The 21,480-nt window shown below is 42.9% G+C and overlaps 1 protein-coding gene across 1 annotated transcript in view; it reads left to right on the top strand.

Annotated features, from left to right (window-relative positions):
- The window catches only part of EZH2 (enhancer of zeste 2 polycomb repressive complex 2 subunit), a 378,737-nt gene that overhangs the window by 301,144 nt on the left and 56,113 nt on the right, over positions 1–21,480 (top strand). Inside the window, 1 exon segment of the mRNA XM_033930316.1 lies at positions 20,171–20,296. Within this exon segment, the coding sequence (XP_033786207.1) occupies positions 20,171–20,296 (126 nt within the window).

Genomic DNA, 21,480 nt, shown 5'->3' with positions numbered 1-21,480 from the left:
TTTTTTAAAAAAAGTACATATGCATGAATCAGAGGTGGGGGAAGGAGAACCATGCTCCTATAAGTCCTCATCTCAGAATACTCACCACTTTGATGGCAAACCACGGGTAACTAGCACTGTGTAGCATGTCCTACAAGTTCTCGGCTAACTGGTGCTCTTCAGTAAGTTCCACAAGTCGTTATTAACTGGCAGCATGCATCAATTCTTTCAAGTCCTTCCTTCAAGAATTCAACACAGCTGCACTTGCTGTCTGTCCTGGCTGATACAGCAGTATTCACATTGACAAAAGTGCAGGCCAACTGCATGTAGAGGTTGTTGTACCTTGTTGCCAGTACATCAGGTAACCTCTTGATGCAGGCCCTTACATAGTATGAGCTTTAGTGCATCAGCCAGGGCAGAGAGCAAGTGCGCCTGCACTGAATTCTTGAAAGGAGGAAGAGGCGGTCCTTTCATTTTTGGATGATCCTGTATAGATAGGTGGTGAAAGGTTCATACACTCTTAACAGGAACCCTGCAGGAACTACTTTCATGCCCATGGGATCCCCACAGATTCCAGGGGATTCCAGCATAATCCCTGTGGACTCAGCTCTCCATCTCAGCACCAGTAATGTAGCCAGCCAGCCAATTTTGGGTGGTCATGAACCCAGAGTGGGAGGGCCTGCCCTTGAGAAGTGTGATTGCGCTTGCACAAGTGCACCTTTAAACCCTTACTGCCCCCCCACACCTACGGATCTGAGGCTGTGGGGGCAACTCACCTTTGTTGGAGGCAGAGCACTGGGCTGCATGGAGGCATGGTGCTGCTGCAAACTGGACCCTTTATAACCCCGCAAAAAAATAAAAAAACACCTCAAACCTTGTTCTCTTTGACTCTCTCCTTTCTGCATGTACCTTAAACATTAATGGATTCAGAGTGGTTGCTGGAGGGGAGGACGTGCCCCTCCATCACTATGCTATTACAGATTTTGGCAGTGGGAGTGGTATTTATAAAGAAGCTTTCCCTTTCAAATGAAATCAGGCTTGTGTTTGGATCTTCTGTGAGGTACATTAGTCAGATTGTGAGCTCACCAGGACAGGCAGGGAGAAATACTTGAGTACCTGAATGTAAACCACTTAGGATATAAGTGGTAAATAAATACTAAATAAAATAAAATAGAAACATTACTATGACCGGGAACCTGCAATGTTCTGGCTACAGCAAAGCAAGCAACTATTTCTGGATTCAATGCTTACTTGTGAGGTATTATGGGTTATTGAATCCTATAATAATTAAAATAGCACACAGATGTGCTGTTTTACCTGGGGTTATTGTAAGTTCTTCTGGAGCTGGGAAATGCCTTCTGTAGCTATATAACTTGCCTGTAGCTTAACTTTTCAAAGGTAAGTACTGTAATCAAATCTCTAAAACCTAGTCCAAAAGTTGATAATATCCTTTCAATAATGCAAGTCAAGCTAGTGAACAACATGTGAAGCCCTATTTCACATCAATGTTGATATAGGAATTGAGATGTCCTAGTCTAGACATGCACTGTTCCCCCTCATATTTTGTAAAAGGCTCTGCTAAACGTTAGGAACCTTTTCTAAAGTACATATAAGGATGTGCTAAAAACCATGTGGATTTCCTAGTATGTACAGAAACAGCAACAAATTATTTTCTTTATTCTTATTCAGAAAAAGAATGTGGTTGTGCAGGGTTTTACACAAGTATACACCAGCAACCACATTACTATTTCTAGGGTGTTAAGCTATCATCTCTAACAAACTTTCCAACTGCTTGGAGAAATTTTCCATTCTTTTACCAAACTTTAGCACTGAAACTCATCTATTGTCATTAATTTCAAAGATTCAAAACATACAAGCGCAGAACAAATATGCATTATTGCTGCAATTTGATCTATTGGCCGTGTTCGATGTAGTTCATCATGATAAGGCACAGGCGGAATAGAAATCACAAATGTAATGTAATGTAATATTTTTATCCATATGCTATCAGATATAGGTCTAAATCAAGTAATTTTGAATTGGTTTATTAAATTTCTATCATTATGATCTTATGAGGTTCTTTTGGATCAGGGGTGTCCACACTTTTTGGGCTTGCGAGATACTTTTAAAATGACCAAGTCAAAATGATTTACCAACAATAAAATTTTAAAAAACACAAAGCACACTGTACGCAGAGAAAATGTTAATTTTCATTTATATTCCACAGGTTTTCAAAGAGGTCAAGGCAGCTGATTTTATGCAATGTCACCTCAGTAACAACTATACAAAAAATAGACAAATATACCCCTTCCCTTTTTACTAAACCGCAATAGCGGTTTTTAGCACAGGGAGCTTTGCTGAAAGCCCTGTGCTGCTCTCAATGCTCATAGGCTCCCTGCGCTAAAAACATAGAAACATAGAAGATGACGGCAGATAAGGGCCATAGCCCATCAGGTCTGCCCACTCTACTGACCCACCCCCAAGTCTACTATCCTAGGGATCCCACTCCTGGTGACAGGTTCCCTTGGCTTAACCATCTAAGGGATCCCACATGGGCATCCCATTTGCTCTTAAATTCTTGCACGCTGTTGCGGTTTAGTAAAAAGGGGCCCTAGTGCAAAATATAGACAGCAGATAAAAATTCTCAAATCGGACACATTTTGATCACTAAATTGAAAATAAAATCATTTTTCCTACCTTTGTTGTCTGGTGATTTCATGAGTCTCTGGTTGCACTTTCTTCTTCTGACTGTGCATCCAATATTTCTTCCCTTCTTTCAGTCTCCTGTATGCTTCCTCTCCTCAAGACCTAATCCCTCCCCCAACTTTTTCTTCCTCTCTCTCTGCCCTCCTCCCCTTTCTTTCTTTCTCTCCGTCTTTTTCTTTCTGTCTCCCTGCCCCCCTTTATTTCTGTATGTCTGTCTTTAACCATGCCCCCTTTCTTTCTGTCTCCCTGTCTTTCTCTCTCCATGCCCCCTTTCTGTCTGTCTCCCTGCCCTACCCCAAGCCACCTCCGCCACTATCTGATAATATGCCGCCACCATAAAGAGGACACTGAAGCGCTGGGCTGACCAACCTTCCCCACCCGACGTCAATTCTAACGTCGGAGAGGAAGTTCCGGGCAGCCAGGCAGCGATTGGCTGGCCCGGAACTTCCTCTCCGATATCAGAATTGACATCAAGTAAGGAACGTTGGTCGGCCCGGCGCTTTAGCGTCCTCTTTACAGGGTCAGGAAGCAGGTAGAATGGAAGTTAACGCAAGTCTATCAAGATGCCCGGGATTGGCTCCGCGATCGACTCACGTTGCCTTCGCGATCTGGTCGATCACGATCAACCTTTTGGGCACCCCTGTTTTGGATGGTAAAACATCTACATGGAAACCTGGATATGGAGTTCCTCAGGGCTCCTCTTTGTCACTGATACTCTTTAACATCTATATGACCTCATTGAAAAATTTTTTTCTCACATCTGTGGCAACTATGTTTGCATATGCAGACAATATTTTTATTTTGTTGGAGGTTGATCTGATCTTAATAACTTGGTTACTAGTGCTGCCCGATTCAGGAAAAAAAAATTTGATTCGATTCAGCCTATTGAATTGGTTTTTCAATTCAGTTTGATTTTCCTGCCCAATTGGGTGTTTTTTTCAAACATCCTGGTGGGTTTATTTTATATACCAAATCATACAATATATATATAATACCACTTCTTCTAAACAGTACACATCAGTGTTACCAGCCCTAATAGTCACAGGCTTTATATTACCAGCCTCAGAATTGGAGCCTACGCACAGTTGTTAGATCACAAACGAGAATGATCAGTGTAGTATTCAAGCTCCTGCTCCAATCATTGGCCAAATTATTTATCTGTGTACTTTTTTTGAATTTACTTTTTTTTAAACCTTCACCAAATAATTTAACTATGCGTTTAAAAGTATATCTTTTCAACTATATATACTCAAATTTCCAACGTGCACTTGTTCATGGGATTTGAAAAAATTGACCAGAAATTTGTAACTTATCTCAAGCAGTCTTCGCTGTTGAAATACTGATTTGGACAATAAATGTCACATCAAATGCCTGTCTGCCGACGCAGCCAGCGTTTCGCGGGAACTATACTCATCCGCTGCGTCAGGGCCACCAAGGCATGATCATTACAAATAAAACAGATAGTTAAAACATTCACTCTCCAAGTCCAATCACAGCACAATTTTATCAGAACAATACTCACAACAGTAACTCATTCAGTCAAAGATTTTCAAACAGTGTCAAGATGGCGACAGCGTCTCTCTTATACTCATCCACAGACGTCATGACGTATACCAAACGTAATGACGACACTACTATTTACCCACCCAATCAAAGCAGGAAAATAAACTAGTAAAAATGTTGCCATTCAATGTTTCTATTTAGGCCATTCGGATTCAAAGTGTCTAACCGATTAATCCAGCGCTGCTCCCGTTGAGCAAGATACCGTCTAAAGTCCCCCCCCCTCTCTTTCCTGGACGCAACATCTCTAATATCAAAGCTCTTAATGACATAAAGTCATGATTCATCTCAATGCAATGTTTTGCAAGTGGAGCCCCAACTACTTTATTTTTGATGTTACTTTTATGTTCTGTAAGTCGGGGTATTCAATTTTCTAGATGTCTGCCCTACATAGATTAACTCACAGGGGGCATTTTAAGATGTAAATTACTCCCTGAGTCTTGCAGTCAGACGTATGCCTCAAAGTATATTCCTTCTTATCCCTCGGGTTACAAAATTTATCTGTGCATATCATCAGTTTACACATTTGACATGCCCCACACTCTCGATGTCCCTGATTCCATTCAGCACCATTATATTCACCACTAGGTAGAATAGAAGGGCATAAAATCTCTTTTAAGTTACGAGTCCTCCAGTATGCTATCCTCAAATGATAATCTTTAAACATCCCCGAGGTCTGTAGGATCCCCCAGTGTCTCCTAAGAGAGCGAACCATCTGATGACTGTGATTAGAATATGTTACTACACAAGTCATTTACTGCTCTCCTATTTTTTGCGACCCAGATTTCCTAGGGGCAAATAGAGTTTCTCGATGACTAAAGCATGCTCTTTTATATGCTGCAGAGACCGCTTTAGACACTGTTTGAAAATCTTTGACTGAATGAGTTACTGTTGTGAGTATTGTTCTGATAAAATTGTGCTGTGATTGGACTTGGAGAATGAATGTTTTAACTATCTGTTTTATTTGTAATGATCATGCCTTGGTGGCCCTGACGCAGCGGATGAGTATAGTTCTCGCGAAACGCTGGCTGCGTCGGCAGACAGGCATTTGATGTGACATTTATTGTCCAAATCAGTATTTCAACAGCGAAGATTGCTTGAGATAAGTTACAAATTTCTGGTCAATTTTTTCAAATCCCATGAACAAGTGCACGTTGGAAATTTGAGTATATATAGTTGAAAAGATATACTTTTAAACGCATAGTTAAATTATTTGGTGAAGGTTTAAAAAAAAGTAAATTCAAAAAAAGTACACAGATAAATAATTTGGCCAATGATTGGAGCAGGAGCTTGAATACTACGCTGATCATTCTCGTTTGTGATCTAACAACTGTGCGTAGGCTCCAATTCTGAGGCTGGTAATATAAAGCCTGTAACTATTAGGGCTGGTAACACTGATGTGTACTGTTTAGAAGAAGTGGTATTATATATATATTGTATGATTTGGTATATCTAAACCACTTGGGTTAGCTGTTTTAGGGTTTATTTTATATCCTCTTCACCCCCTTTGCCCTTTCCTACTTACACTGGTGCTGTAGTGTAAACAAAATAAACGAAAAAGACTTTTCCTCTCTCTGTTAAATCCTAGCTTACGCTTGCTGTCTAACACCAGCTCTGGCTGAATATACTTTTCAAATCTGACACATTGTAATCACAAAACAGAAAATAATTTTTTTTTTCTCTTTTTGTTGTCTGGTCATTATTCAAATCATGTTGGTCCCAGGCTCTGGTTGTCTTCTGATAACTTGCTCTCCTTCTTTCTCCGTGCTAACCATCCATCTTCCATCTCTGTCCTCCCCTTCCATTTCCCTTCCCTCTCGTGGAGATCTGGCATTTTTCCTTTTTTTTGTCTCCATCCCCACAGCTGCAGCGATGGACCCAACCATACCCAGAACCACCGTCTCTCCTTTTCTTAACCATCCTTTCACTCAGCATCTCTCCCTCCTTCCCCACCACCCCAGGGTTCACCATCTCTCCCATTCTCTTCCCAACTACCCTCCTATCCAGTATCTCTATCCCCCCTCCATACCATCCCTTGTGTTCAACTTCTCTCCCTAAATACCATTATCCACTATCTTTCTCCCTCTCCTCTGTTTTTAAGCCCATTATTTCTGTCCGTCCCCCCCCCCATTCTGGCATATGCACATCTCTTTGAACCCCCTTCCTGCCCTCTGTGTACTTATACACAAGACCCCCCCCCCCGAAGTCCCTTCCCCCCCCCCCCCGAAGGTCTGTATGTTCCTCCCGGCCTCCCTGTCTTACCTGTACTTAATTACATAGGGGGGGGGGGGGTTGTTAAAAAAATGATCGCCCTGGGAGTCACATACCCTAGATATACCACTGCTTGTAGCAAGACCTAAAAGGAGACCAGACGAGTATATTCCTCCAGATCTGAAGACTCACCAAGATTGATCGCCCATATACAGGAATATCTCACTACACTAGGTTCTCTTTTCGCTCTGATTATGATTCAAATATGGAAAATATATAGGAGCACATTCGTGCGTCTGCGCCCGCTTAACGCTATTTGGGGCAGACTAGCGCGGTGGATCTTCCCTGCAGCGCGGCCAATGGTTGAAGGGAGGTAGGGCTAGCAAGCTCCTCCTCTTCATTACAGGATCTCCAAAAAGTCAAAGATATCCGCGGAGCTGAAGATAGACGAGGGAAGAAGGCGCACGCTGGTGGCTGGTCGGGGCTGCGCTCCCTTCCCACAACCCCCTTCTCTAACTCCTTCTCTAACCCCCCTCCCTTAGCCAAAAAAATGCTAGCGCCTCTGACAGGTACAGACTCAGGCTCATTACGGGCAGGGTGGAAGTAGGAAGAAGCCAGGTCTGTGCTGTCACTAGCACGCATAGGAAGGGGAGGCTCATGGCCAGGGAACTCTTCTTTCTGGAACTCTTAAGTGCTCGTGCTCACTTGGCTGCTGTAATTAAGTAAAGGGAGGCTGGGGGGAAGCCAGTGGACGCTGCTGCAGCACTTCCTGATTGACCCTCTCCCCTCGCCCCCTAAAGCAGGAGCGGCAGTGGATGGCCAGCAAGAGGCAGTGCTGCCTCTCCTGCTTAAGGGAGCGAGGGGGAGGGTCAGTCACTGAATCGGCCAGGGTGATTTTTTTTAAAACAAATTGATTCAAATCGATTTACCCGAAGTGAATCGATTCGAATCGGGCAGCACTATTAGTTACAAATATAGATTGCTGTGTTTCTAAGCTTCAATCATGGGCAATGTCCATTCAAATGAAACTGAATGCTGCATAAAACGAAATTATTATTGAATTCTGGTATCACACTACACATTGAGTTTTCTTCTAGAGTTCTGAGTATCATCTTGGACTCATCTCTTTCATTCTGTGAGCAGATAAATTTGTTAGTGAGAAAGTGCTTTTTCAGTGTGTGCTTGCCAAAAAAAGTTAGATCACTATTTTGTCAGGAGCATTTCTCATTGTTGGTTCAGTCCACTGTACTTGTTCAATTGGAGTACTGTAATTCTGTGTATCTAGGTATCAAGCAAGGCAGTTTGCAATGCCTTCAGTTGTTACAAAACACGGTGGCAAAACTTATTTTCGGGAAACGAAAGTTTGATCATGTTTCTCCTTTGCTTAGAAAGCTTCATTGTCTTCCTGTCTGTTTCAAGATCCAATTCAAATACGCAAGCATTATTTTTAAACTTCTTTATGGAATATTTGATCATTGGATTCCTTTATGTTGGAATGCATAAAGATCCTGCTATGTGAGGAGTACACAGAAGTACAAATTATCGTTTCCCTCTTTTGAGGGAATTAAATCAACTGGGAAGCTCTGTCAGTCTTATACTTTCAAGTTTGTAGAGATTTGGAAGCGACTAGCGGGTTCTATTAGAATGATAGGCTAGTTACAATTGTTTCAAAAAACCTTAAAAACCTTGCTTTTTTCACAATATTTAAACAGTTTACCTGCAGAATCCACTAATCACTAACAATGCAAGATAAATTTTTACGACAGTTTCTAATTTAAATTCTACTACTTTTATTTCTCATCATTTTATGTATATTCTGGTCTCCTGACTAATTGTAAACCGAGTTGCGCTCCAATGAGAGATGACCCGGTATATAAATTGAAGCCTACATTAGATTGATCCCCTAGGAGGAAACCTAGTAAGAACCGGGGGGGGGGGGGGGGGGATGTTTCTGGTAAGCTTATAGATGCCTTTGGACACAGTGTAAACTGCTAGATACCTGATGGCCATTGTAGAGATAGGAAATTTTTTAGAAATCTGTCCTAAGAGCTGGAGGGGGAGATACCTGGAGGAGTCCAGGTCCTTCTCCCTACCTTGACCCTAGCACAGGGGTGGGCAGTGAAGGCTACAATCCAGTCAGGTTTTCAAGATTTCCCCACTGAATATGCATGAGATCTATTTGCATGCACTGTCTCCATTGAATGCAAATAGATTTCGTGCACATTCATGGGGAAATCCTGAAAACTCAACTGGATTGCGACCCTCGTTGCTTACCCCTGCCCTAGCAGCTCTCGTGGCCTAACAGAGCACAGTAAGATAAGATATATTTAAAAAAGAGAGCATGAAGGAAGTAAATGCAGGGCTGAACGCTACTGTGATCTGGAGAGGTCATAGGGCCTGGGAATTCCTTGTGGGTCTTCAAAGGAAGAAGTTCCTGATAATTTACCTAAAGTTAAGATCAATTGTTTATCTTACTAGCGACATGAAGCAGACCATACTGAGAGCAATGCAAGCTAGTTCTTGCACAAGCATCATGGGGCAGTTAAACTGAGAGCAACAGGTGATTGAAGCAGCCTTTAGAGCTGTGGGACTGTTGTGATGTTGCTGGCTGAGAGCATGAAGTGGTGCTCCGGCTACACAGGCCACTGAGGGAGCTTGGGGTATGCACACTTGGTGGCAGAGAAGGGGCAGTGGGTTTGGCAGGCCTGAGTCATGAGGAGTCTGAGGCAATTCTGGTTGAATATGATGGCTGTGTGGAAATAACAGCAATTTTCTTCTCAGACAGCCCTATGCTTCTTGCAGTTATGAATCTTCCATTCTTAGTTTGCTTCTTCGGGGAGAAGGGAACAAGACAGCTGTTGTTGCAGCAGGATTTGACTGGAGACCACAAAAGGGAAATTCATAGGGAGGTTTCCCTTCCCCCCCCCTAGAATTTATGGTGATACTGCTCAAGTCATTCTATATGCAGCAGGATCAAGGACCCTCTTCTTCTGCCACATTGGTGGTGAGACTGGGAGGCTATTCTAGATCCTCAACAGACCTCAGGTCTCTCAGTAGATATCATTTGGATGCCTGAAACAATTGGGAAGACCAGTCATGGGCTTTGACTCTAAGCTTCATGATCAAGAGCATGAGTATTATAGAAGACTTGGAAGCTTTAATAATAATAACTTTATTTTTCTATACCGCCAACACCCAGAAGAGTTCTAGATGGTTTACAGATAAGAAGAACTGGACAATCAGTGATAAAAATACAGTGAGCATGAGACAAATATAATTACATAGTTTTTAAAAAGATAAAAAATTCTTAAGTAAGTCTTGTGACCAGGTAAGACCTAGACTGGAGTAGCCCGAGCCCTGACCTGGGTCATCCAAGCCTCAGCCAAGCGATTGAATGAGGCATGGAGGGTAGAGGGGTGTCTGCATCAAAATAAAAAGGTCCAGTACACGTGTTTAGTGTGAATTTTAAGATGACTTTATTTTCTGGTTTTATATTGTAGTGCAATTCCAAAACATATAAACAAAAAAAACTCTCATTGGTGGCTAAACATCCTGTTAGCACACCATGCTTATTCACTCTACAGTTCAAGAAAAAAAAACCCCAGCAATTTCAAACAGCTTGCATCTGGAGCAATTCTCTGGATGTAATTATCCTTCTCACCCTGAGTATGGAATTCTTTATCTCTTCTGTTAATTTTAGTTAAATCAGAAGCAGTAATTCTTAATTGTTCTGGTACTTGTTTTATGAGGCAATACCACATTATCAGACACAGCTTTTGCTTCCCTCAAACTTTACTCTGTGACCATGCCTTCAAACATGCCTAATTCCTCAAGACTCCATTTCAATATCCCCTACTAATATTCTTCTGGCATTTCCTCATCATATTCAGTATCTTCAGAAGCATGATTAGAGGCTTCGGTGCTGAGGTTTTCTACCTGCTTGATTTGGGAAGTGCTGATCTCTGCCTTCTGAATCCGGGCTCTCACCAAGGATTCAGCAATGCTGTAAGATTGTGGCTTCCTCCTTGGTCTAGCAACCACACCCTTTTCTCTAGCATGAGGCTGATTGCCTCCTAAAACACCTGTGGTTCTCTGGCTTTGCTAATGAGCCTGGTTAGCTTCTCTGCTCACTAACCCTGCCCTTAGCAGAGCTGATTGCAGGAACTAATCCCTTTTGGGTTTTGCTATCACCTGCCTGGTGCATGCTGGTACCTGTAGTTCTTTGCTTTTAACATTCCCTACACTAGAACTGGGCAAGTATAATTGGGTCACTTTTGGGTTACCTTTCACTGGGGATAAATTCTGCAGGGCAGTTTCCCTAACCTGCCTGATCCTAGGGGTAGGATTAAGGATAGTTTTAGAGCACTGCAGGGTTTCTTCCAGCATGACAGGACTCTCCCTGTCACAGTCTTTACTAGTTTCCTGAAAGAACAGTATGATTTAGTTCGATGAATCAAATTGCCTAACCAAGATTGAGCTTTACCTGCTTGAAAGGCCAAGGTCCTATCAAAAAAATTTTTCTAGCGGAAATTTTTGGGATTTGGAAATATAAATAGGCTAGTACAATGAGTAAACTTGATTGGTCTATACAATTCAAAAATGAGAGATAAGGTAACGTGGAGATAATCCAGACAATAGTTTATAACAAATGCAAGCAAATTTAAAAAGTATTCTAGCTTCTACAGGTAGCCAGTGCAGTTGCTAGTAATAAGGGCTGACTTGTTCTTGTTTTTTCAACCCTATAATTAAGCGAACTGCTGTATTTTGGATTAGTCTCATTCTTCCAAGTATTGTTTTGCTTTGGTCAGTGATGGTCTGGAAGAGAGGAAAATGATCCCTTGGTGGTACAGTTCTTCTGGAAGGAAGACTTCTGTCTTTGATCACTTAGGTGCTGGAAGCACTTAGGATGAAATAAGAGCCAGTGAAGGAGGCTGGGATCTAAAGAGACCTGACTCTGGAGGGTCTGTAGAAACCTGCAAAATCTTTTCTGATCTGCTGAGCCATCAGAAGCTTGTTCTAGAGAAAAAGAGAAACTGAAAACCCCTAAGGTTGATGCCCTGGTTACATAGTGAGCAAGAAGACTAGCAGTCCCATCAAGGTCAGTACTTCTTTAAGGATATGCAGGATAAGAAAATCAAGTTGTTGCTAATTTAGACATTTAAGGTGATGGCAAATGCCTTGCATGTGGCAATTTCTGATGGTTACATGTCTAGAGCCTGTTTTCAATGGGCTCAACGGTTCACCATGTGGCTTTAATGAATGGGCTTAGACCCTATGGAAGCCTCTTATTTTGAATTGAGTTTGGTTTATATTTGCCAAATATGATTTTATTAGGGCCTTCATAAGGGGTAACCTGTAAGATAATTGTTGTGGCTAAAAAGTGAGTGGCAAATGTGGCTTCTATGGCTTAGCAGGCTCCCCTTTTGGAGGAAGTTTCTGTTTGGAGAGTACCTGGAAAATTTGTTGAAAGATCTGGGGGAGATAAAAATCCAGAGACTATTGGAAGGGATAGCATGAGAAGAGCAGGAAAGCCTTGTCTGAGTAAGCTAGCCTTTCAAGATTGCATTATTGCCAGAGCAAGGACACCTCTTTTCAGTGCTCTCAGTTATAGTCTAGGGAACAGTCCTATCAGCTGCCACAGGAGGTCCCAAGGTTTCTGGCAGTATAGGCCACACTGGACAGATTGTTGGTTGAGAGACAGGCAGGTGTTTGTTCCATTTCCAGGTGCCCAAAATGGAGGTCTCCTTTTGCCTTATTCTGGATCTGGAGAGAGTAAATCTGGTACTGCATGTTTTGCATTTTCTGGATGGAGATTTTGTCCTCTTATCATAGCAGAGGAGTACGCAAAGGAGAGATTCTCACAGCTTTGAATCTCACATACTTAGCTCCATATTATGATCTGGATGGAACATCAGAAGTTTCTAAGGTTCACAATCATAGGGTTTCATTAATAGTTTCAGGCTATGCCCTTTTGTTTGGAGATGGTTCTATGCAGATTTTTTTAAGGTAATGATTGTGATGGCAGCCGCTTTGTGTAAGGAGGGTATCTTAGTTCACCCTTATCCGGATGACTGGCTCATATAGCGTCAGAGGAGCAGAGCTGAGGGACAACAGCATATGTGCTGCAGAAGCTCTGTTTGATTAGGAACCTTGAAAAAAGTAAGTTTGGAGCCATTTCAGTGCCTGGAATATCTAGACACTCAGTTCAATACCCAGAGAGAGAAAGGTGTATTTGGCCCAATCAAACAAGTGGGCAAGATTCAGAGCTAGATCAAGTTTCAAGTTATCCTATGGAGAAAGTAACCTGAGATATAGAATTCCATACATGTCCTACATTCTAGCTCCTAGGTCCATACATGTCCTAAGGTCAAGATGGTAGCTTTGGGCTTGGGCATGTATGAGGCCACTTCAGAAATCACTTCTAGACAGTGGGTCTGCTCAAGGTTGGTGTTCTATCGGAAAACCTTGGACACGAGAAACTGTCATTGTAGATTAGTGGCTGCAGCCTTGGAACATGAGGGAAAGCATGGATCTGGAAGCATTGGACTTGGTGGTAATGACAAATGCAAACCTAGTTGGTTAAGGGCTTATTATCAGAATCAAGTGGCCAAAAGACACTAATCAGCATCAGAAGTGAGATTAACAGGCTGGAAACTGGGACCGTTTTCAGAGCTCTGGAAACCTTCAAGCGGATAGTGCAGGATAGAGTGGCTTGAGTATTCGCCAGCAGTGCTGTGATGGTGTCATATGACCAACCATTTAGGGGAGGGAGTATGAAGACCACATAGTTGGTATGGGAACCCTTCCCATTGTTCTGATGGACAAAGACAATTATATGTGGCAAATCTCAAGGATTCAAAACATTCAGGTGGAGTTTTTCATCAGACACTACCTGGTTGCAGTAAAATGGAAACTGTCAAGGGAAGTCTTCTTTCTAAGTTTCCAAGTTTAAATCAGACTTCAGCCATTCCTGGGACTCCTCTCTGAAGGTCCAGTTGTCCTAAAAGATTCGGAGTATTTTGGTTTCACGGCATGGCTCTTGAGCGCTCATAAGGGCTACTCTGATTTGATTGTATGCACTCTTTTAAGAGCCAAGAAGCCTACCATATTCACAGCATATGTCAAGTCATGGGATACCTACCATCACTGGTACAGCAAGGAAAAGCTGGACTCTGCCATGGCTTTATTGACTGTTCTATCATTTCTTCAAGATATGGGGCTTGTGGTTTCCTCACTAAAAGTTAAAGTGGCTGGAGTTTCCTGTTTCAGGTTCCAAGGTGACAGATGTTCTTTCTCTGCGCACCTGGATGTTGTTAAATTCTTTAGCAATTCTCTGAGGCTTTGGACCCCAGTTTGCCAGCCCTGTCTGGCCTGGAGCCTGAACATCATTCTGGAAAGGCTCCTGAGACCTCCATTTGAGCCCTTGCGCAATTCCACCCTCATGGACCATCAAGATGATGTTTTTGGTTGCCATCACTTCTGCGAGGCATGTTTCTGAACTGCATACCTTGTCATGCAAGGACTTTTACCTGCGTATTATGAAGGCTGGGGTTTCTTGCCAAAGGTGGTTTCGGTGTTTCTCATCAACCAGGAAGTTTGACTTCCAGCTTTCCAGCCCTCAGGATCTAAGAAGAAGGTTAAAGTCTTGAAGGTTTCTGGATGTCCGTAGGGCTATCTTACGTTATCTGGAGGTTACAAATGACTTTTGTCTCTCGGACTACCTCTTTGTGTTGATGAATCCTGCTAAGAAGAGGAGGTCAATTTCCAAGGCCACCATTTCCAGATGGATCAGGTCAGCTATTTTGTCTTCCTGTATTGTCTGCAGTAGGCAGCCTTCCTTCACTTTTTGAGCGCACTCAACAAGAGGGATTGCCTCTTCCTGGCTGAAGCCAAGACAATTCCTCCTGATGAGATTTGCTGGTGGGCGATTTGGTTGTCCCTTCACACTTTCACTAAATTTTATAGGGTGAACCTAGTAGCTCGAGAGGCCTTCTCTTTTGGATCCTCAGTTGAAAACCTAGCTTTTCCCTAAATATGTGACTACTTAACCCACTGCATTCCATAGATCATGTAGAACATGTAGAACTTTTTGGTAACGCGGTTAATAAGCACAATGTTATGTTATCTTTCCCACCCGGGGTTTCTGGGTCTGATTAGGTACGTCCCTTGGTTCAGCATACCATCTCTATTGCACTGGAAAAAGATTAGGTTCTTACCTTGATAATATCTTTTCCAGCAGATAGGGATGGTATGCTGAATCACTCGCCTATCATTGTCGATGTGCCTGCCTGGACTTACATGAAGGCTGTGTCTCTGACCTTTCTGCCAGCTATCATAATTTGAAAAATATTGTATATTGAATTTATATAGTTTCTTGAAATTTCCCTAGAGTGCCACAGTTTATTATGACCTTTTGCTAATAAAGATTGTTGGTTGTTTTCTTTCCTCTCCATGTCCTGTTTATGAGCAATGTGTTTATATTTATAAGCAGATCAAAATCTTGTCCTGTTCTCTTCTGTCGCCGACTTTGAAACTAACTGACGGGGAGCAGCAGGGAGAAGGAGGAGGTACTGAAAACAGTAATCAGTATCTCTTGCAATGGGCTCGTGAGAGTGAATGCAAGACTTTTGGTTCAGCATACCATCTCTATATACTGGAAAAGATATTATCAAGGTAAGAACCTAATCTGTTTTTGCTGATGACACAAAGTTGTTAAGTCATGAGGATTATAAAAAATCACAAGAGAAACTTGCAAGACTAGGCATTAAAAAGGCCGATGACATTTAATGTAAGCAAGTGTAAAGTGAAGCACATGGGAAAGAGGAACCCAAACTACAGCTACTTGATGCTGAGTTCTATATTAGGAGTCTCTGGCCAGAAAAAGGATCTTGGTGTCATTGTTGCATTAGTGGCTAAGAAAGCAAATAAAATGTTAGGAATTATTGATAAAGGAATGGAAAACAAAGATGAGAATGCTATAATACCTTTGTATCACTCCATGTTGCGGCCACTCCTTGAATTCTATGTGCAATTCTGATCTCTGCACCTCAAAAATGACATAGCAGAAAGAAGGACCGTATATACTCAAATATAAACCCCCCAAATATAAATTGGTCCAAAAATGGAGATTCTGGTTTATATTTAGGCCAGCGCCCCCTTCCCAGTTTGGAGCCATTTCAGTGCCTGGAATATCTAGACACTCAGTTCAATACCCAGAGAGAGAAAGGTGTGTTTGGCCCAATCAAACAAGTGGGCAAGATTCAGAGCTAGATCAAAGTTATCCTTTGGAGAAAGTAACCTGAGATATAGAATTCCATACATGTCCTACATTCTAGCTCCTAGGTCCATACATGTCCTAAGGTCAAGATGGTAGCTTTGGGCTTGGGCATATATGAGGCCATTTCAGAAATGGAGATTCCGGTTTATATTTAGGCCAGCGCCCCCTTCCCAGAATTATTGCAGGCCACCGCCAGGCTCTGCACCCTGTTCCCCCTCCGTGCCGTGTGCTTGTACCTCCTCTGCCAATCCCTGGTGGTCCAGAGGTGCAGCGGGCAAGAGTGAGCTTTCCACTCTGCTAACCCAGTCGGTGGTGGCTGCTGTGAGATCGGGTTTCTTCAGCCACTGAGCAGCACCGAGCAGGAGCGCGCTTTGGCACTCTTGCTAGGTGCTGAGTGGCTTCTTGACTGGCTCCTGCAAATTCTCGCTGCACCTTTAGACCACCAGGGATTGGCAGAGGAGGTACAAGGACAGGGCAGGATGGGGGGACAAGGTGCAGAGCCTGGGAGGGAGGGAGGCTGGGTGCAGAGCCTGACAGGGAGGGAACGCAGGAAGGAGGCTGGGTGCAGTGCTTGCCAGGGAAGGAAGGGGGCTGGGTGCAGTGCCTGACAGGGCAGGGTACTTGAATATTAAGCCACCCGACTTATATTCGAGTCAACCATTTTTCCTCCTTTATGGAAGGAAAATGGGGGTCTTGACTTATATTTGGATTGACATATTCGAGTATGTACGGTACATAGAAGGATGATGAAAATGAGAAAGGGGATGGGACGACTTCTTTATGAGAAAAGGCTATAGCAACTAGGACTCTTCAGCCTGGAAAAGAGAAGGCCCAGGGGAGATACAATAGAGGTCTATAAAATACTGAGTGGAGTGGAACAGATAGATGTGAATTGTTTGTTTACTCTTTCCAAAAGTATTAGGACTAGGAAGTATGTAATGAATCTATTAAGTTGTAAATTTAAAACAAACCGGAGAAAATATTTCTTCTCTTAACATATACCATATTTTTCGCTCCATAAGATGCACTTCCACCCCCAAAAAGGGGGTGGAAATAAGGGTGCGTCTTATAGAGCAAATACCCAACCCCCCCTCCCGTTACCTTTTTAAAATTCTGAAGCCCTCCCTCGCTGGATGTGGCTGCTTGCCTGGTTCCCCAAGCACTGACAGCTGAAGCGGCTGCCTCCGAGTCCTCTTCCCTTGTGGCAGAGCAGCGCACAAGGCTGCCGGCCTGGTTCTGAGCCGCTTCCCACAAGAACTCTCCTGTTAAGAACTCTCACGGGAAGTGTTGCGGAACCAGGCTGGCAGCCTTGTGCGCCAGTCTGCTGCAAGGGAAGAAGACTCAGAAGCAGCCACGTCAGCTGTCAGTGATCGAGAAAACAGGCAGACAGCTACGTCCAGCGAGGGAGGGCGTCAGAAGTTAAAAAAGGTAATGGGGGGTGGGGGGCCAGGAGGGAGGCCAGGAACTGCCCTGCCTAATTAAAAAATAAGGAGGGAGAGGTCGGGTCTTCCTGCCTGCCGGGGGGGGGGGCTACCTGGGAGAGGGGAGGTCTGCCTTCCTGGGGGGCTGCCTGGGAGGAGGGAGGATTGCCTGCCCTGTCCCTGCCTGCCCTGTCCCGGCCTACCACTAGACCACCAGAGGTGGGACAGGGTGCAGAGCTTGGTAAGGAGTGTGGGGTTGGGTGCAGAGCCTGGCAGGGATAATTTGGTTCAGAATGGGTTTTTTTCTTGTTTTCCTACTCTAAATCTAGGGTGCGTCTTATGGATCGAAAAATACGGTAATTAAACTCTGGAATTCATTGCCAGAGAGTATGGTGAAAACAGCTTAACAGGGTTTAAAAAATGGTTTCGATAATTTCCTAAAAGAAGAGTTCATAAGCCATTAATAAGATTTAATTTGGAAAACCCACTGCTTATTCCTGGAATAAGCAGTATAAAATCTGTTTTACTCATTGGGATCTTGCAAGGCACTTGTGACCTGGGTTGGCCACTGCTGGAAATAGGATAATTGGACTTGATGGACATTCGTTCTATCCCAGTATGGCAATTCTTATGTTCTTAGTGTGTTTTAGGGAGCACATGCAGGGTGCTACATTGGTATGTTATTGAGACATGGCAGTTTCTCAAATGGGGGGAGAGGGGGTGAAAACATCTTCAGTCACAAGTTCATCATTTGCTTTTGACCTTGAACCTCAGTGTTGTCCTGAGAATGTTCATACTCATATTCTCTCCCCCCTCAAAGATTAATTGCCTAGGACATCTGTAAAGCATATTCCAGTGCAATAGGTGAGACATTGGGTAATATCCCCATAGCTGCGTTCATCTGCAGAAGGAATCCACTCCGGATTTTTCCTCTTGCCTCTGCTGTACTTCACTGGGCTCCTTAGCTCCACCTACAGGTTTTTCCTTCTGCACGCATGCTTGTTCGGCTCTCCCCATTTTATTATTTTATTGAGTGTATTTTTGTACCGTTTTTTGGGGATTCTGGTACTTGGAGCGTTTTTTTCCAGCTCTGCCTACTTTGAGAACACACAGACTTCAGTCTGTAGCTGACAGGCTGATCCCATTGGGTACCTGTTAGCCAGCCTACATAGTTTTCTCTGGAGCTCAGAGCCATCCCTAAAGTGGTCTCACCTACTGTTAAGCAAGGGTCGAGCTGACGCTGTTGGGCGCCCTTAGGAGATTCGGTGGTATCTTGCAGTGTGCCTGCTGCATCTTCTCGCCTCTACCTGTCCCAGTGCGCATCCGTTGGTCTGCATGGGTGAAAGTGCAGTCAGGCATAGGATCTGACTGGCAGCCCGAAGATTAACTTTGCAGAAGCATTCCCAGCATTGAGGCAGTGATTCTCTCATCCAGCTTCAGTGAGAGAGCTGAGGCACGCTATAGCACAGATCTTCAGACAGGTCACAGTGAGGTGAATCGGGGGAAGTTGGAAAAGTGGGGTTTCAAGTGTTTCTGCATGTTTCTCTGTGTTCCCCTTCTGAAAAATCCTAAAATTGCAGGTTTTGCATTTGGGTAGTGTGAAAAATATCACAATTTTGGCTTGAATTTCTTGACGGTGGTCATCATTGATTTTTAGCAATCTTTTTTTCCTAAAGCTCCCTTCTTCTCAAAAACTGCTAAATTTGCTTAGAAACTTGGGGATGGAGTCTTTGGGCTCTCCTCATGTGGATTTGTCAGTTTATTTAGCAATTGTAGGCATTGTCTTGTAGAAAGCCCTGTCTAAAGTTCACACTCTAGACTATTAGCTGTTCCTCCTTTTTAATTAATATAGTATTGGCATTTAATGCCAATCAACTGATTTCCTTGCTCTCTCTTTCAGAGTTTTGGATTTTATATTGTTTGCATGTCACAAAGCTCTGGTGATCTATTTTGAAGTTTCAACTGAGTTTCGGAAGTCAGATTTTGTCCTCTATGGGGACCCAAAGAAAGCTGCCAAGTTGATAGTAGCAAAGTGACTCAAGGAGACAGTATTGTCTGCTTATACTCTTAAGGAACATGTGGTTCTGATGGGTCTGATGGCTCATTTGACTAGGGTGTAGCAATATCCTAGACAGAAGTGAATACAGTTTCACCTGCAGAGATTTGTGGCACTTCCTCCTTAAATTCCTTCTCAAAGCAATATCTTCTGATATCCTATTGAGGGAGGAATCTACCTTGGAAGAGAGTGTGCCTAAGATTTCAGTTTTGAGACCCCCATCCAGTATAAAGACTGATTGTTATATCCCACACATCTGGACTATTCAGTCAGGAGGCATCACTATGCATAGCAACATTAAGAAAACTATATAATTGATTCCCTGGGTTTTGAAGTATAATGTAGAACAAAATTAAACACTCATCTGAATTGCTAAGAGCCAGGAATAGGGTTGTGTTGGCAAGTAGGGCATGGTGGGGAAAGCTAGAGTATACATGGAATTACTTACAACCTCTTTGGGTGGGTAGGTGTAGGTGCGATGAAGAGAGGAAAAGGGAGTTTGAAAGGAGTAATTTCCTATCTGTATCAATGTATCAGTGCTGGAACTAGCTTACCAGTTTAAATTCATTGGGCTATTTTGGGGAACGTTTATTTCTCAACAACTCTTGGTCTGATCTAGGCAATTTTCAAACTTATGTCTTGGATTTTTCCTCCATGCCAATTTGGATTGTTAAAGTTTTGTAGAGTTATATTGTTCTTAAATAAACAATTTGACCCCTTATTTATCATTTCTTTCTACTATTCCATTAGGTCAGAAAGAATAACAATGAGTAGAAGCTTGTAGCAAGTGTTTTATATGAATTGAGATCAATTAGATGACCTTATTAGATGGTGCCACAGTCACATTTTCCATTTAAGTTTTCAGCTAAAATCAGAAAAATTCACAACTAAACAAAAGATGAAAGAAGCAGTGACCTGTTTTTGTTTCTGGATAATGTTTATTTGACATCTTCTTTTTAGATGGTTCTTCTAATCATGTTTACAACTACCAGCCTTGCGATCATCCACGCCAGCCATGTGACAGCTCGTGTCCATGTGTAATTGCTCAGAACTTTTGTGAAAAGTTCTGTCAATGCAGTTCAGAATGTAAGAAATAGTAATTTTTATTCTTGCCTCTTGTTTTATTTTCTTCATAACTGTAGTTCATTAGTTATTATGCGGGAGATCAAGACTGAATGCTAGTTTTGCTTGTTAATGTAGTTGGGTATAACCTGGTGGGTGTCCAAGTGCAGTTTTACTGCCTGTTGTGAAGGTCTGTCCTCTGCTCCTCTTAGGCTAGAATGTGCATGCAGCCATTATGTGAGAAAAGATGCAATACATCAAGGGGCCCTTTTACTAACCCACTTTCCAGTGCAATAGGTGAAACATTCTAGACAATAGGGTTATTTCCCCATATTCACATTCTCTGCAGAAGGAATCCACTCCGGATTTTTCACTCTGCCTCTGTAGTACTTCACTGATCAGTTTAATGCCTCTACAGTCTTTCCTTCTGCAAGCATATCTGTAGCTGTGTGTGTGCTGTTCTCCTCATTTTATTGTTTTAAATTTGATGTAGTTTCATCCTTTTGTGGGTATTTTCGCGTTTGAAGCAAATTTGGAGTTCTGCCTGCTTGAGAATTCACAGACTTCAGTCTGTAGCTCACAAGCCGATCCCTTTTGGGTACCTGTTAGCCAGTCTGCATAGTTTTCCTTGGAGCTCAGGACCGTCCCTGAAGTAGTCTCTCCTTCTGTTAAGTAGGGGTTGTGCGCAGACTGTTAGGCATGCTTAGTGGGCTCAGTAGTGTTCCGCAGCATGCTGGCTGCATTTTTATGCCTCCGCCCGTCTTGGTGCGCATCCAGTGGTCCGACAGGATGGAGGCATAGTCAGACAGTGGAGTCTGACTGTCAGCCCGAAGATCAACTTTTTGAGAGCATCCCAGCATTGTGGCAGTGAATTCTTGTACAGCTACTGAGAAAGAACTGTGAGCAGGTAGAGTACACTGTCTCAGGTCACATTGAGTACAAGGAGCTGACAGCTTGTGAGAGATGTTGGGGAACATTTAAAAAGTGGGGTTTTCTGAGATTCTGCATGTTCCCATGTGTTCCCCCTCCTGAAAAATACTAAAATTGTCATTTTTGGACTTTAGGAAGTGTGAAAATTATCATATTTTTGGCACGAATTTGGTACCGACGACCTTCTTGGATTTTTAGCAATCTTTTTTTTTTTTTTTCTTCTTCAAAACTTTGATTTTTGCCTTGAAAACTGCTGGGATGGAGTTTTTAGGGTCTCC

Source organism: Geotrypetes seraphini, chromosome 2 (genome assembly GCF_902459505.1).
Source record: "Geotrypetes seraphini chromosome 2, aGeoSer1.1, whole genome shotgun sequence".
Lineage (NCBI taxonomy): Eukaryota > Metazoa > Chordata > Amphibia > Gymnophiona > Dermophiidae > Geotrypetes > Geotrypetes seraphini.
The sequence above is the reverse complement of the archived record's forward strand: the minus strand, read 5'-3'. Positions and strand labels throughout refer to the sequence as shown.